General features: G+C 40.7%; 1 protein-coding gene across 5 annotated transcripts in view; it reads left to right on the forward strand.

The window, feature by feature from the left end:
• LOC138288114 (NLR family CARD domain-containing protein 3-like) overlaps nucleotides 1-17,387 on the forward strand; it is a 497,028-nt gene that overhangs the window by 379,334 nt on the left and 100,307 nt on the right. For all 5 annotated transcript variants that reach the window (XM_069229362.1, XM_069229366.1, XM_069229365.1 and 2 more), the window contains one exon: nucleotides 16,008-16,175. In XM_069229362.1, the coding sequence (XP_069085463.1) occupies nucleotides 16,008-16,175 (168 nt within the window). The remainder of the gene's footprint in view (nucleotides 1-16,007; nucleotides 16,176-17,387) is intronic.

Raw genomic sequence — 17,387 nt, forward strand, 5'->3', positions numbered from 1 at the left:
CGCCGCCCCATTGAATCCTCCGCGGCGGCGCAGCTTGCTTCACCGCCGCGGGGATTCCGACCCCCCCTACCGCCATCCAGATCCCGGCGGTCGGACCGCCGGGATCCGGATGGCGGTAGGGGGGGTCGCGGGCCCCTGGGGGCCCCTGCAGTGCCCATGCCACTGGCATGGGCATTGCAGGGGCCCCCGTAAGAGGGCCCCTACAAGTATTTCACTGTCTGCTGCGCAGACAGTGAAATACGCGACGGGTGCAACTGCACCCGTCGCACAGCTTCCACTCCGCCGGCTCGATTCCGAGCCGGCTTCATCGTGGAAGCCTCTTTCCCGCTGGGCTGGCGGGCAGTCTGAAGGCGACCGCCCGCCAGCCCAGCGGGAAAGTCAGAATTACCGCCGCGGTCTTTCGACCGCGGAACGGTAATCTGACGGCGGGACTTTGGCGGGCGGCCTCCGCCGCCCGCCAAGGTCAGAATGAGGGCCAATGTCTGTAAATTGTGGCACATAAAAAGTCTACATATATTAGAAGACTGTAAGCATTTTGGTAGTTGACATCATGCTGGCCTGGTTATTCATTCCTTAGAAACACTTCAGAGGCATTCCATGGATATCCATCAAGCTCGAACCCACAAATATTAATATTCCAAAGAGATGAAGAGATATTGGCTGCTGAAGTGCGGGCATGTTGCCTTTAGTGAAAATTATATCAAGTTCCAGGAAACAATTTGTGGTCCCTGGTGCAAGGAATAATGAAAATAGTTTGGAGATCTGGCATCATAGCACATACCCACATAGTGAGATAGTTACAGATGGAAGAACATAGGTAGTGGGACGAAGGAATGAGTATCAGAGTGCTGATGATTACCAGTAAGTAATCAAACCATTAAATCGGCATCCCCATTCTTTACTCAGTGAGTATATATGTAAGTGGCATGCCTTCGCCATGATCCACCAAGACACTAGCAAGCGTATGACAGTAAACAAACCCTGAGTGCCATTTGTCTATAAACGACCGCAAATTATACACACTCAAAATTACTCTTATGAATTTTTGAGGGACTTGATATGAAGGTGTTTCTGCAGCTGTTAGTTTAAATGTTACATGAAGGACATACATAAACCTGAGCAGCAGAGTCCTTGAGTACATCGTTCCTTGAGCTTTGACCACACATCTTACACTGCTGTGAGCAACATAAATAAAAGAAAACATGAAGAACATTTCCACATATAATAATGAAGTGGGCGACATCAGTAAATAAGCAAAATCTTCTAAACCCGGTATTTCTAGCCTTTATCTGTACATACTTCAAACAGCAAATATAAATACAAAACATTTTTTAAATCTGTTCTAGAGCTTTGGTAGTGATCCATGGTTACTAATTAAAATAAACAGAGACAGAAAAGAAATGTTAGAATACATACAATTTTGTTTACAATCCTATTTAGTATCATGTGCAGGAAGTGCAGACTCTTAAAACAACACTAAACCTCTACCTGCACTCTAAATGCTCTTCTTTAGGTATTCCTGACTCTCCTGGTTCCCACTGGTCCTCCACTCTAAGCGCTTTTATATTTAATTAAGGAGGGCCATATAATAATTATGGCACAGAGGGTGGGGGGCAGAAAAGGCTTATGAGATAGAACACCAACAAGATTTATGTTAGCAGTGCAGGCTAGGACGTTCCTTTAAAAACAGTTCCAGAACACTACAAGCTCTTTTTTAGTGTTACCAGATTTTTAGAACACTTTCTAGCCCAAAGCAAACCAAAAGAAGCCCCATATTGCTACTCTAAAGAAGGGGTTGGACGCTGTCATGCGGGCATTAAATGAAGATTGTTGCTGGGCCATCTTACAGAGGTGTTGGTACAAAGAGTGTCTGCCCCTTCTAACTGCTTCTTTTGTCTATAGTGAGTCCTCGCATCAGCTCTGTGAAGTTTCCTAGTTCCACGTATTTTGCTGCTCCAGTCCAAGATTTTTTGGGATCCTGAAACTTGTAGTCTTATTTATTTACTTATGAAACCACTGCCTTACTTAGCTACTGGTGGGTTCAGACATCAAAATATGACTTTTATGAGGTTCAGATTTGGTCTTATGTTGGGGCTTATCCATGCAGTCCCTTGGGCTCAGGACACGGAAACCATCTGCTGCAGACTGTAAAACGGTGGGTGAAAATATTATGCATTTGACCTGTTTATGCCTGGCTATAGCAAAAGAGAGAAAGTAGCTGCTAAAAAGAGTTATTAACCCGTGTGGTATCGGGTCATGTAGGCAGGCTGTGATTGTATGTTATAAGTCAACTGACTCTTTATTGAATTGCAATTTTACCAAGTTTATAGTGATAGTGGCAAAACATGGATTAATTGTGGGGAATAAGTTGGTCTGGGAAATAGTTAGGAATAATAACGATGGTCTTGTCAAAAATGATTTTATATAGTATTTATAAAATGTATTTATTAGTTTGTGTTTTTATATTATATTTGCACCTTACATAACTTTGGAATGCACTTTAGAAAGCTTGTAAGGATGCCCGAAAAGTGCTGTTTTACCTTCTTATGTGATGATTTTTGGAAAATTGTTGACTTGAGTAACTGTGGTACTGTAAGATTTTAATTAATCAATCATTAAATTATTTACTTACTTACCATTATAAAACAGAAGTATAAGTCCCAGAATTCAAAGCCTGGACTTGACCAGCCCATCAGGCACAGACCTGGGAAACCTGAAAGCTATGTTGGAGGGAGAGCTGGACAATGGAGCGTTATAAAGTAGCATACCAAGGATGCCATGGTGCGAGCCAGGGAATTGTCCCTTGGACTGTTGGGGAATACAGTACAGCAATTATCAAGTATCAATGGGCCATTTTGGGCTTTGGGTTCTTGTGCCACTGTGCCTGCTGCACCAACTGTGGCTGTGCCCCTGGAAGTACCCCCTTTCATCTCAATATAACCTTGTCAAAATCAGGTGGACAACAGACTGTCACTCATTCCATGAAATTCTACTTCATCTTCAGTTTTAAAACTTGCAAAACGTGTGTAACAGTAGAATTTGGTTCAATTGGAGCCACAACTTGGATTGGCTTTGGAGAAATGCCGATGTTGGGAAGAGGGTTATTGGTAGTGTTAAGAATGAACCTACCCCTGGCAATAAGGCCACTAAACAAATATATGTTCATTAAAGGTCTCAGTAAATTAGCCCCTTTCTCAACCCTTGGTAGCTGTAACGGAGCAGGGAGGCCTAACATAGGAGACAAGAGGGTAAAGCATTCAAAAACACCAATACAGTAAATACGTGAGACACAACACACAATAAAAATCCCACACCAATTAAAAAAAAGAGGTTATATTTTTATGAGTAAAAGGGGCCTAGGGGGAACTATGTAGTACTCGGATATGGGAGCGATTGATATACAAAATGGTGAAATCTGGGAAAACTTCTTACTAAACTCCCTAAACACTCTGTGCACTCCATGGTTCAAAGTGATAGGTTATCAGAGTCCGAAAGAATATCACTCAAGTTGAAATACAAGTTTTTGACATCAAAACATTCCCCAGTTGAACAGTCATTAAAATACAACATCCTTCCAGGATAAAAAAAGAAGTTGTCATGAGGGATAAGCCCAAATATGTTGAACAGACTTCAAAGCGCATTGGGTTTGAAAAACAGTTGTTGATTCGAAAAGATCTGAAAGGTCCTAGACCCCAAAAAGATATTGAAGGCCATCCAGCCAAAGAAGGAACTTAAAGATGCCAACACTTGATTAGTCTATGAATACTTTTAACATCTAAAGAAAAGAAGACGTCACTCACAGTAACAATAGCCTCATAATTCAGTAACAAAGAAGTGTTTCTTGATAGCCATTTAGAATAAAAACAGCCTAAACTCAGAGAGTCTGAAGCAAAAGGAAAAATGCTGACAGTTTACTCACACCTTGCAAGGGGGTATGAAGGAAAGGAGAAGCTATTACTAAAGAAATGGAAGATTTCAAAATGCCTAGGAATTTTGATGTAAGTCAGGGATCTCCAGCATTTCCAATTGTGAGAGATACTTCTGATCTATGAAAAATATCCTGAGCTACTGTCTGACATAGGGATTAAATAACGGTACGTAGAGGCCAAGCCACTTAAATACTGCACCTAGAGCATCCAGAGCAGCTCCATTGACCAAACAAAATGACAGAAGAGCTGTATTGGTAAAAGATCCTACTGTGTCGTCCCCAAGGACCAGTTCTGTCTCATTCATTTTCTTTATGAATCCCCTTTGAAGGGTGAGTGCCTCACTGGGGTTTATGGTATCTTTCCTATGTAATATGGTATGAGAATGCTACCATTATGCGAGCTAAAGCCTGGTCAATTGCCAAAACGTGCATTGGTTGATGTCCAGAAACTAGCACTGCCTGAATAATTGATGATTACAAATAGATACATACACATGTCATAGCACTTTAATAGTAACCATATCTATGCAGCCTACACCATACACTCAAGTATACCTCTAAGATAAAGATGAAACACAAATGAATGTATCAAACATTTGTTTTAGAAACAACTGTGATTCTGCTTCCACAACATGAAAAACTTCTAGGGGTTGGAATAAAGGTCTTCCTCAAAGTGGCAGTCTATTCCAACAGACAAATATGTTAAAGACATTATAAAATACAGTTATTGTATTGCGTTCATAAAAGATCCCCCATCAGTTAAAGACTATAAACAGAATTACAAAAAAGACCAAATTACTCTTTTGCTTGAAGTAAAAAATAATTCTAAAAGATGCAATAGAAATACATATTCGAGAGAGAGAAACAAGAGAGTATACTCATAGTTTGTAATTCACAAGCAAGAATCAACATTTAGACCAATTTGGAACTTGCAATACTTGAATTTAATTTGTAAAGATAAAGATGATCCAAATGACGGCTCTCCAAGATGTCATTCAATGACAATAGAACGATTACTTTCTGCTACTACTGAATTCAATGATGCAGTTTTATAGGCTAATACATTCACCTCAAGTGTCCGAGGTCTGTAATAGGAAATGTACATTTGCAGTTAGGAGTGTTAATATTTTCACCAGGAGTGTGCTCAAAATGTCTGTCAGTCGTAGCAACATATCTGAGATGCTGGGTCATTCTTTCATACCCATACTAAGATGGTTGGCGGATATCAGTCGTTTTAAGTGAAAGGGTTACCGGGCTAGTGTTTGAGCCAAAATACAGAAAGTGTTGAAATAGTGGACAATCACAGCATGTCAAATGAGAGACATATGAAGCCTTCAGTCCCACAGTCACAGCAGAGTCTTAGCGTACAGGTTTGGCAGCACACCACAATTAGATAAGCATCAGGGACCAGCAGACGTTATAAAACATATAAATTACTCATAATTAAACATGGCTCTCCTAGCCTTAAAAGTGTTTCAGAGCCAGATACAGGGCACATTAGTACACATTATGCAGACCATAGAACAATGTTTACTTCGACAGGGACAGTCTTAATCACTGTCAGAGATAGGCCAGGATACTTAGAACCAGGCAATAGAAAAAACATTGTATTTGTGGCACATCATGGTCTAGAAGAAGAAAACATGCAAGCATTTTAATAAAGCAAACATTTAACCTTGTCGCATAAGTGGGAACTAAAAAAATCCATTGTCATCATATATCCTTAAAATATGGTGTGTGCCAAGAACAGATCTGTTTGCTCCATAGACAAACAATAATGCCAAAATTCTGCATTCAGGCAGCAACAGTCAAAATCACTGGGGAATGTTCTGTCAATAAGTAGGCATGGGAACTTTACATAGGTTTATCCCCTGATTCCACTTACTCTCCCTGATACTAATCCAACATCACATTTATTTTAATTGCAGCACAATGGGCATGATGTATTTTGCTCTTACACCTGTTGAGAATAACTACCAATATTCAATTGCAGGCTAACTTTAAAAAAGGGGAACATTTACCACCCAGAACCAAACTCTTAAACTTAGCAGCCTTTCTCATAACTTCCTAAAATTCTATCATTTACAATTGCCTGAAAAGAGGCAAGGAAATCATAACCTAGAAAATGTTGTGTTTCTAAATGGATAAGGCACATTGACTGATGTTCAAAATAAAATGTCCAGGAACATCTAACAGAAGAAAGAGCTATAGCCTTATACTAAAAGTATTTGGTTGACTATAAATTGAGCTATACTATGGGTACATTTGTCAGCTACAGCATCATGGGCCAAAGCAATGAATAAAAAAGTTTCTCAATACCTATTATTATAAAATGGTGCCAACTGGGCTCTTAAAAGAGGCTTTTGAGTGTAAGCACAAATGAAAGTTAAAGCATTTAGATTTAAAAACAGCATTTTGATTGCATTAAACAGTTTCTAGCTATCGCATCAAGAATTTTAGATTCTATTAAGGACACAGAGGCGAGAATTCTGGCTCTCTTTCTTTACTGATGTAAAATACAGCAGCCAATCACATTATAAAAAGTTTTAAACTGTATGTCCCATGAGCATAAGCCCCCTTATTTGTCCAGTCACATAGCGCCTCTGCCGTATATATGCCTCTGACACTATCGTCCTTCCTCTTTCTTTGCCAATAATAATAAAATCCAACCAGAACAAAAGTCCAAACTCTCTGGAACACGAAAATGTCCTCCTGTAATATGAACCGCATTGCTGGAGACAGAATCACTTGGAACCGGAACCTAGCACTTCAATATTCAATCCTTCCGGATTTATGTAGCTTTGATGTCAGCACCTAATGTAACAGAAAACTTTTAATAATAATAACAAAACCACCAACATAATATCAACAGGGTGGGTAAATAAGCACAACATAAAATCGTAGGTTTTGATCTAACTACAAACAAAATTCAGACTATATGAATTACAAATGACTTTGCGTGGGTGGGATAATCCTTGCCTTCTTGTCCTTAATAGAATGTAAAATTCTTAATGCGATAGCTTGAAAATGTTTAATTCTATGGCAGGACCGGAGGCTTCAGATTATGCTAGTTTAAAGTTGCTCCACTACTCTTGTTGCCACATCTACAATTGGTTTACATTAAAATACTTTAAAGGTAAAATCAGAAGACCAATCCGCCACAGCCATAATCTCTTCCAGTTGTGTGCCCACAGAATAGGTCTTAGATGCCATAACTCCCCACACATAATGGGCCCCAAAGAGGCTGACATCTATACCAGCTTTTCCAAGCAACCATTTAACCCAACGGGCCAATGTCGCAGAGGAGACCAGAGGGAAAGGTTTCTGTAAATAAATAATCAGTTGTCCTGGAGCATCTCTTCGATGCTCAGGAGTACAATCCTCGTATGCTATTAAACACTTAACTACACACAATTTCAGATTATGAGGAAACGCAGGATAAGAAACACAACATGAGTCAGTCTTTGTACGCTGAGGGCGTGAATACTCTACCTGCAATATCTAGCACTCTTACATGCGAGACCTGTTCACAGAATATCAAACATAAAAGGAGTGTCAATTTTGCAGATAATCGTTTGCGAGAAAGATCGTTAAGGCCAATTCCTAAGAAATCTTATGACCACACTGACATCCCATAACACCGAATATTTGGACTGAGGAGGAAGTACCATTCTAACGCCCCTTAGAAGTCTACAGACTATAGGATGTTCCCATACTGGCTCACCATCAACATGAGGATGTCCCACCGAGATGGGCGATTTAAAATTATTCACCATCCTGAATATTGCCTCTTCTGAAACTCAAGACATTTGCCACCGTCTCCCGTAAGTCTCCATGCCATCAGCGACAGAAGGCCCTGTGTAATCAGCGGATGAGGTAGACCAAAAGGGTCTGATATCAATGTCAAAAAAGTTGAATAGGGACCGGAAGGTCGCACAGCAACGTAATTGCCCCTGGAAACCAAGACTGGGCCTTCCAACAGGGAGGCACCTGCACTACATCTGCTTTCTGTCGTCTGATCGGTACCAAAATACTTTAGAAAGATCCCCCATGACCATGACTGTAGAATCACATCTGAATTTGCTTCCAGGGGGTCCGGCCTCCAGCTGAAGAAAATCGGGAGATAAGCGCTCAGACTCGAAGCGAAAAGATCTATCCATTATGGGCCCCATCGCTGATTTATGGTTTGAAATATCCTGGGATGCAGATTCAAGTTGCTGGAATCACAAAGAAATCACGAGATCCAGTCTGCCATTACATTTAACTTGCCTGAAACGTATTCCGCTGTAATCTGGCGCTCCAGGCAGTAGTGCCAAAAATTCCTTGGCAATCTCGGCCAGAAGTCTGGACTTCATACCCCCTAGGCGATTTATATAATGGACAGCCGAGATGTTGTCCATTCTCAAGAGGATGCATCATTTTGCTGTGAGAGGGGATAGGGACCCATTTGCAAATGCTCTCGCTAGCAACTCTAGATAATTGATGTGGTACCGGAGTTCCTCCAGTGACCATCTGCCTCCAGTCTCCACCGGACCACGACGTGCGCCCCCGGATTGCCTGTATCGCAGAGGAGTAAAGCTCTAGGTGAAAATCCTGCTTTGTCTGCGAAACCCAAGGGTCTTGCGCACTGGCAGCCCATTTGTCTACAAAATGCTGAATCCTCCTCCCCCCAGGAATGACATCTGATTCAGGAATAGGTTTTACCTGTAAAAGTGGCATCCGCTGCGATGGCTCTGCTGCAATATCTACCTCTGTGGGCTCTACCCCGGCCTCCTCTGTAGCTTGTGTGATAAAAATTCAAGCCTGAGCAGCCTCTGCTGATTCTGGGGGCAAATTCTCTGGAGATCTGATGGAAATCTCAGCCCAGCATTCGACCTCTATAACGCCAGGACCTGGTAAAAAGACCATTGTTGAAAACCTTCTTGATTGACATTTGGGCCTTGTCTAGGGCTGAAAGAGTGGCCACTTACTTGTCAAGATCCTTGACAAACTTGTCACTGGATATTAGACCATTAGTCAATGATCCTGCTTTCTGGGCTGCTAGTTCAGCGAGTTTAGGGGCAATTCTCATGAGAAAAGATTTACGCCGTTCTGCGGACATAGCACAGTTGGTGTTTTCAAGCATACATATAGCTCTCTGAGCCCATTCTAATATGTCCTCAGGATCTAAGTGGGAATGATTATCCTTAACTTGTCCCGCAAGCTAAAGAATTTTAGTCAGGGAACCAGAGAGTTCTAAGACATCCGCGCCAGGTGTGGTTGAGACCTTTCTTGGGATCTTTTGCAAACTTTTTTTTAGAAAAGTCGCCATATTGGAATCTAGCTCTGGCGTGTTTGCAACTTTATCCAGGAGTGATGGTTGAGGACACTCCCGTCGTAGGGTATTATAAACGTCGTGCTCAAAGTTTTTGTGTAGTTTCTCTTGAATATAGTGTGCTACCTCCACACAAAGAACCCACTCAGTAGATCGTGGATGGATGATATTTTCGGGTTCAAATAGTAAATTGCGCCCAACCGGCTTTGGTACCTCAGTAGAGGAGTGATGAGTTTTTTGTTTCTTTTTCTGAGAAGGTTGAAAATCGGCTTGTGATTTGTCAGTCTGTGGCATGGTCAGAGGTGTCATATAATGTATCTCATGAATGAGTGGCAGAGTCCCAGGCCTTGGAGGTTAGATCCCTCCTACTCGTGGTCTCTGAGCATGGAGGCAGTCATTTGCACCAGGATATCGACCGAAGAACTACCCCCAGCCGAGGATCTCGGGTGCGAGTCAGATTCATGGAATGGCAGTTGGGGAGGTAAATTAGTTTGGTGCGAGCCTTCCTTTAGTTCTCTATTGCCAAATCTCACCAGAGGCTGCGTACATGGTTTGAGGGCCTTTATTAATGCCCAATATACGGAATCCTGTGCAGAGTATCCCAGTGCTTCCATCAGGCACTTTTCCATTTGTTATTCATCCTGATTGCCTTGTAGATCCAACTGGGGATCCTCCTCATCTGTGTAGTACGCCATGGTAATGTCTTGTATGAGGAGAGGTAGAGGTTCAGGGGAGAAGTGGCGCCAAGCAGGTAATTTAATATGAGTGTGGTAACTATGCAGAGCCACACAGAATGTGTATTGTAAAGCAGTTGTTTAAATGTGGAGGGAGCACCTGCTTACTTCCCTTGGCAGAGTCTTATTTCGTGTTCTAGGGGACCGATACTGAGTCAGTGTAGCAGTGGGCAGGGAGCTGATCGGAATCTAAAGAGATTTCTGATTCAGCTTCAGCCAGCATGCGCGAGCACTGAAATGGAAAGAGGACAAGGTCCTCTAAAGAAGGTAAAGACGTCTCGGTCCCTCTCCATCAGTTAATACTATAAAAGCGCACATAATAAACTGCGGCGTGCGGGCACGTGCAAGCAGTATGGAATGCGCTTTGCAAGCAGAACGGAATGCGCTAGTCAAAAAAATAAATATATATAGCACAAATGCAAAAGTTGTGACACTTATCTCAGGCTGCAGCAGCAAAGAAAGAGGAAGGACAATAGCGTCAGAGGCATATGTACAGCGGAGAACCTATGTGATTGGACAAATAAGGGGGCTTATGCTTTTTGTATATGTAGTTTAAAGTTTTTTATAATGTGATTGGCTGCTGAATTTTTCATCAGTACAGAAAGAGAAGCATAATCCGAAGCTTCCGGTCCTGCCATAGACTTAATGGACGTCAATTGGGGGTCGCAACAGTGACCCCTAGGCAGCCAGTTGTGACCCCTGTTACTTTGCTTGCGAACCCTGACTGACAGATAACATGCATGGGAGAGGTTGCGCAGCTTTTTGGAGTGAGTACGCATGTGTGTGGTCACGTTAACCTGCGTAACTCAGCAGTAGCAGCCCGCCTTACACTGTATGATCATCGGATGGGTGTGTCCTCTTAACACTGCCACGGTGGTCTGAGCTGCCTAGCATTGGAGTTACTTTTTAAAGAGCAGTAGGGCCTAACTCGCAGTTACATTGAAAATAGACTTTAACCGAAGTTATTTATATTTTGGAGCAAAACTTGCTAAAACAAAGAAGTAAAAACTAATACCGTTTCCATCCCTTATGTTTTCAAAATATTTACCAACAAATCTACAATCTCTTCCTCTGCTTCCATTCCTCAACAATCTTACATTCAATGTATTCGAAAATGTTATTTTTCTAATGTGTGTATCTCTCCAAATACAAATTATGTAGTGCCTTGATAAATACTTTTCATTCCAAAAGACTCCTGTGTTTCCTCTTTTTTGTGTCTCGTGATTATCTCAGTCAGGCTTTTTCAAAAATCATTTTTCGATGTTATATAACCCACAGAATATAGTGTGGAGCAACATAGCTACACAGACAAAAGTGCAGCAAAAGGATCAATTATGTTACTCCACTCTATGAATGGCATTGTACTTTTCTTGGAAACATATGTTATGTGCCCAAAGCACAATATTTAAAACGTTTGAAAAGAACTAGCATCACCACTTCACATTTCAGCACTGGCATACTGAGCAAAGGCATGCCAAATAACAGGGTGCATCCATTGTGTGCACCTTGTGGAAGCTTTGCCAACAAGTGCTCTGTAAATACTGTGTAGGAGGTCTAGGTAGTGGCATTTTAGTTATTGCCACAAGAATATTGCTTAAAAAAGCACTGTAGGTAGCAGGCAGCGTTACCTCCACTCAGGCGTACTGTTTATTTCGATCTCAGAACGATGATAGGCTGCCCTGATTACACTGGAATGTAAACTTGTAATTTACAAGATGTACAGTAAACTTTGCAGCAGGGTATTAACCCGCAGAGCAATACGAAGAATTCACATTCAATGCACTGTAATTAGTAGGAGTTATCATCAGGACTCATTGTTGGTACTCTCTCAACTTCAAATAATCATAGGCTTACCCAGCTGGTATTCAGATTTGTAATTTGTGTGTTATATAATAATCTCCATGGCCGTAGCAGTTGATTAACCCAGTGAGCAATGTCATCAGTTTAGATTGAATAATAAAAGAAATGTAAAGGATTTGCTTCAAGAAACTCAGAACCGTGCCATGTAGTTTTAAACCGGCTTAAATACTTAATTAGCCAGTCACTTTAAAGACCGCTCAGAAAATGCAACAACTTCCTACATCAATCCAGCGCTCTCCGAAACCAAATATTAGGTCAGACAGCAATGTTTCATACAATCTCAGCTCACAGTGGATAAACGTTCTTATTTTGCTGAGGTGTGTATCTGTACTGGAAAATACAATAACTTTTGGCCTATGTTCCTCAAAATGTACCTACCACAAACAAATCTTAAATTAAGTACATTCCTATTGTGTGCCCATTTTGTAGCACCTAAACTTTAAGGCATCACCAAAAGGTCTACAATATATTTCTGTAATGTCAAGTGTGCCTAGGAAAACCATGCCCCCTGGGAGAGCTAATTTGAATAGAACTAGTCTCGTACACAGTAACTTCACCCTTTTCCCTCTTACACACAACCACCAGTGCATTTATTACGAGAGGGACCATGCTAGCCTGGGGCAGGGCAGCACAAATGTTACAGCATGAAAGAGATGGAGTGATGCCTCATCTCCCGGGGAGGGTTTCCTCAGGGGACAGAGAGCTCTCCGTCTTTAAAATCGGTGGGTTATGAACTGGATTGTACAGCTGTACATTATCACTTCGTGTAGGCCACAGCCAGTGCACAAATGGCAGTGTGCATGAAGAAACATGTGCATGGCGTGGTTTGCACCATGTGCAGCTCCACTTATCTCAGTGTATTTTGAATGTAAGCATTACCAGTAATTACGTTTAAGCCTTTTAATGCGGGAAATAATTAAATTCACAACATTACATTTGATGTAAAACTGAATAAAGAGTTACCCAACTCGTGGCTAAATTGCACAACGTGAAAGTAGGAAAACAGGAATCAATCCTGGCTTCCACACTTGACCAAATTGCGTGATACTAGGCCAATAACGTATTTCTCTGTGCCTAGTATCCCCTCAACCCACACTTAGAGCACCTTGAAATACATATGTTCAGCGTGCACTGTACAAAAACCTTTCTTGTATTAGACTTTAATATTGCTTCATCTATAATAAAAACTTGGGCTGCATATGAGGTCACATAGTAAGGAATACATGATAGCTGAGTCTTGGTCCTCTAGTTGCATCCTCATCATGGCAGTGAGGAAAGGGACATTAATGTTTCTAATTTCAAATACCAAATTGCACTTGGACTGATCATTCTGTGCCCATTGACCTAACTATTATACACCATTTGCTGCGCATTCTGTGCCCTTTGAACTTCCTATTATACAACACATTTATTTGATATAAGGTGACTTGGCTTATTTTCCATTGTTGTACACTATTTAAGAGTCTTCTACCTGATGCTGCATTTTTTCAGCCCTGTATTTGAAGATATTGTTTGGTACTGACACAGCAAGAGGGAACATTTCAAAAGGATTTGCAAATGTATGTTTTTGTACAGATTATTTCATTTGTATCTGATATTTTCTAACTGCTTTGTGTGACAAAACTAGCTAAAGGTCAGATATGTCACTTCCAGTGATGCCACCAGGGTAAAGGTCATGTGATGTCACTTCCTATGATGTCATGGGGGAGGTGTCAAAGGTCACATGATGGCATGACCTGTGATGCCATGAGGATAAAGATCTTCCTGTGACATCACCTTGGGTCAAAGGGCATGTGACATCACTTGTAACATCACTTTTACTACCTCTGGCATTTTGGCGAATCGCCGTCCAAGTTGCAGTCACATCATTAAGGAGAGTTAGCAAATTATAAGCTATTTAGGACGCCAGCTGAAGTATAGACAATAAGAAGGTGGTAATGCAAACCAATTCACTATTCATTTCAAAGGGGGTTGCACATTAGTTAGTCAATTCCATTACCTGCCACTTTTCAGAACCCTTCCAATACAGCAGAAAAGTATGTGCAGGCATAAGAGCAATGGTTTACTACTTAAGGGGAACAAAAACTGCACAAAAATAGAAACACTAGCTATTGCATATTCTCCCCAGGGTTTAGGCTCCTATAGTTCCATGGATTGTGAAGACTATCAAACTGTGTTACAGTTTACCTAAAGCAGATAATGAACCACAAGCACATTCTACTCGTAAAAATGTAAGCTACACTGAGGTTTATGGGTAATTTTTCGCTAAGTGCCACTTGTACAGTAGCTACGTGGTGTTCAAAAACTTACCTTCATAAAGTAGGTAAGATAACATTAAAACATTTGTTTAACACTAACCCCTCCTCAACCCCTTGTACAAAGGGTGACAGCACTGATTCCTAATCTACTGTATGCACAGCATGTAAATCTAGAAGTTGTTCACACTGCAAAAAGGAACTAGTTACCTGTATCATTAGATTTGCTGCTTCCTTGGTGAAGGACAATAGTTAGTGCTATCTATCAATATATATATATATATATATATATAGATATATATATATATACATATATAGATATATATATATATACATATATAGATATATAGATATATACATACATAATAATCTATAATCATTGTCACGTAGAAGGCCATTCTGGGCTTATAGGTGATGTTATATTGAGTCACTATGATTCTTCCCATAGCCGTGCCCGAAAGTTACAACTTTAAAAATGTAGATACAATTCCAAACCTAACAACTTCATTGTGGAATGATGCACAGCGTGTGGATCCAGAAGAGCTACAAGTTGCAATGTCATGTTACTGGTAAGTAACTAGCTTCTACGATAAGAATGTGGAAACTAGACTTCCAGACTATTTTTTCGGTGGTACTGTTGATCTAAGATGATAGTGTGTATTTCACTTGGCAAAATGGAAACTAGCATCATGCCAATATTAATTTTAGCGAGGCATAGTGGAAAATGATCTCCTGGTTGTTTGTGCTTTACTGAAGCAATGTGGAAAATTACATCATGGCAACATCAGTAACTTAATAGACACATCTGCTTTCAGAAGCCATTTAACTTCAGTAATTATGTAGCCTGCACCAGACCAATCACAGTAGGCATCCATAGCATCACTGGCATACTATGTAGCTCTTGCATATTTGAATAGCACTAGGGTATTCTAGCAGTGCTCCACTGCTATTTAGCTAGGTATTTGCTTTCCAACTACCATTACATGCACCCAAGCATACAGACTTCCTGACATGCTGGCATATTTGAATATCCTTATACTGCATCTGAGTACTATCCTGTCCTGTTTGAGTAACACTGTTTTCAAGCTGGTACACTGAATCATATTTTGTACAGTATTGTGGAATACTTCAACAGCACCTTGATATTATTAGCAAAATCATGGAATATTTGAGCAAAGCGAAAAAAGATGGAAGACATAGGGCACACAATAGCAGCTATTTTGATGCCATTTTATTTTCTAGCACAGGACTTTTGATGGGCTATTAAATGGCAAAGGAGTTTTGCAGGTCATTACACCTAATTTTATTGCACTGGAATCGCAGTTACAATGGGCTTTTTAAAGTGTGCCATCTATGTTAGATATATAGCCCTTCTGTGCCATTGAGCTTTGTCTCCTATACACCCATTGTTCCTATTAGGCACACAGTTTTTTTATGCTCGACACGGCCAATGGTTGCTGCTGCGAAGGAATAATGCTCCTTGCTATTGTAAGAGGCCTTGAGGTACTGTAATATTTTGTGGTTTTTCTATCAGAACTTCCTGTAAAATCTACTTTGTTTTATCCAATTCATTTGGCAAACTGTGTTGTAAAATGTACAGTAGCCCCTTATTGCTTTCACAATTATCTTGGGAAGTCAGTGCGTATACTGAGCTTATATGCTTAGTGCTAAATGGGCTAATATCAGGGCATTTTCCACTGTTGGTCTTGGATCTCATTGGTTTACTAAGCTAACAGCACTTCATGATCCCTTCTGTTGTCTTAATAGCTTGAAAATGTGTTCTTAAAAGAGACGAGAACTTAAATTTGTGTAAAGTGGAACTGTAAAGCATTAGTCATTGTAAAAGTGCCTTTGTTGTGGCAGTTGTTGTAAAAACTGAGATTAATATTAATCTTTCCTAAATGTGTTCTCTATAGGCTGGGAACAAATTTTCTAGCAAACTCTGGCACCAAACACATTTTCAAGGGTCTTGAAACCAACAGAAGCCTACAAATCTTGTACCTGACAGACAACAACATAAATGACCTGGGCACAGTAAGCATGGCAAAGAGTTTGAGGTATAACAAGACACTCAAGGAGCTTCAGTAAGTGTTTTGTACTTTATTTTATAACGTGCATGTGAATTATAAGGATGGAATGACACTCTCATGTTCTGCAAAAGTGTCAGCTCAGTTGTCTTGGACTGTATTGCTCACTGGGTCCTCTACACTTTCCAGGACCTTTCACCACCATCTTAAACCATCCGCAGCAACATCACTACTGTCTCCTGCAGAGATTAGGTGCAAAGCACTTCTCTCCTTTTCGCCATGATCACCAGTCCAATCCAGCACCTACCCCTTTTTCCTCTTACCACCAGTACTTGCTGACCAAGTAACTAAAATAGGTAACGTCCATGAAAACCTTTTCTGGTGTCTGTAACCCTTTCCCTGCGCCACTGACCAAAGGTGCTAAATGAAATCGTGTGCTCCAGATTTTTGTGTCTCAAAACCTGCATATTTTAGAACGTTTCCCACTCATTATAACAAAGTCCCCAAAACCCTAATGCTAATGTTTGTTGCCAATCACCCAGCAACTTTGGCCCAGTGTCAGTGATGAATTGAATATGTACATTTCTATAATGTGTTAAGAAATCTAACCCATCTTTCCAATTGAGCGGTTTCATTATTTCTACTGATATCTTAAAGCATTCTGTGTCTTTTTCATTTTATTTGTTGTGTGTGGTAAGTTGTTTGTTTAAACCTCTTTCTCCAAATCAGTTATTAATTCAAGTATTTTCTCAGCCATGAAATTGGGAATTTTTGACATATGTTTGTTGCTAGGGCAAGATTATCTTGTTTGCTGCAATGTTAAATTTTATTTGGAAATGCCAACTAGGAGGCTAAAGACTAGAGACAGATTTCACTTCTGAGCAAGCCATGTGTTCTTTTTCCTGCAGAAAGAACATCTTGTCTTGCTCTCTCTTCTGCTTCAAGGACTCAGGCAGGAGAGAAACTGTGTAGTGCAGCAAATCTTACTGATATCCTCTCTCCTATTTTTCAGACACCCTCAGAGAAGCGGCAGCATCATTTTGATAAGGTTGAAAGTCTTTGACAGTGTAATGCCTTAACGTTGATGCACTTTGACATTCAGAAACATTCAACATGGCTTAAGCAGTCGGCTTGATCTGTTGTGGATAAGGAACTTGAGAAAAAAGCTGCCATTAGGTTTAAGAAACATATGTTTATCTCATAAATGGTTTGAGTTTGAAATATCTCCCTCATGACTGCAACCGATTAGAAAATTGTTGCACAGGGACT

Source organism: Pleurodeles waltl, chromosome 4_1 (assembly GCF_031143425.1).
Source record: "Pleurodeles waltl isolate 20211129_DDA chromosome 4_1, aPleWal1.hap1.20221129, whole genome shotgun sequence".
In the NCBI taxonomy this organism is placed as follows: domain Eukaryota; kingdom Metazoa; phylum Chordata; class Amphibia; order Caudata; family Salamandridae; genus Pleurodeles; species Pleurodeles waltl.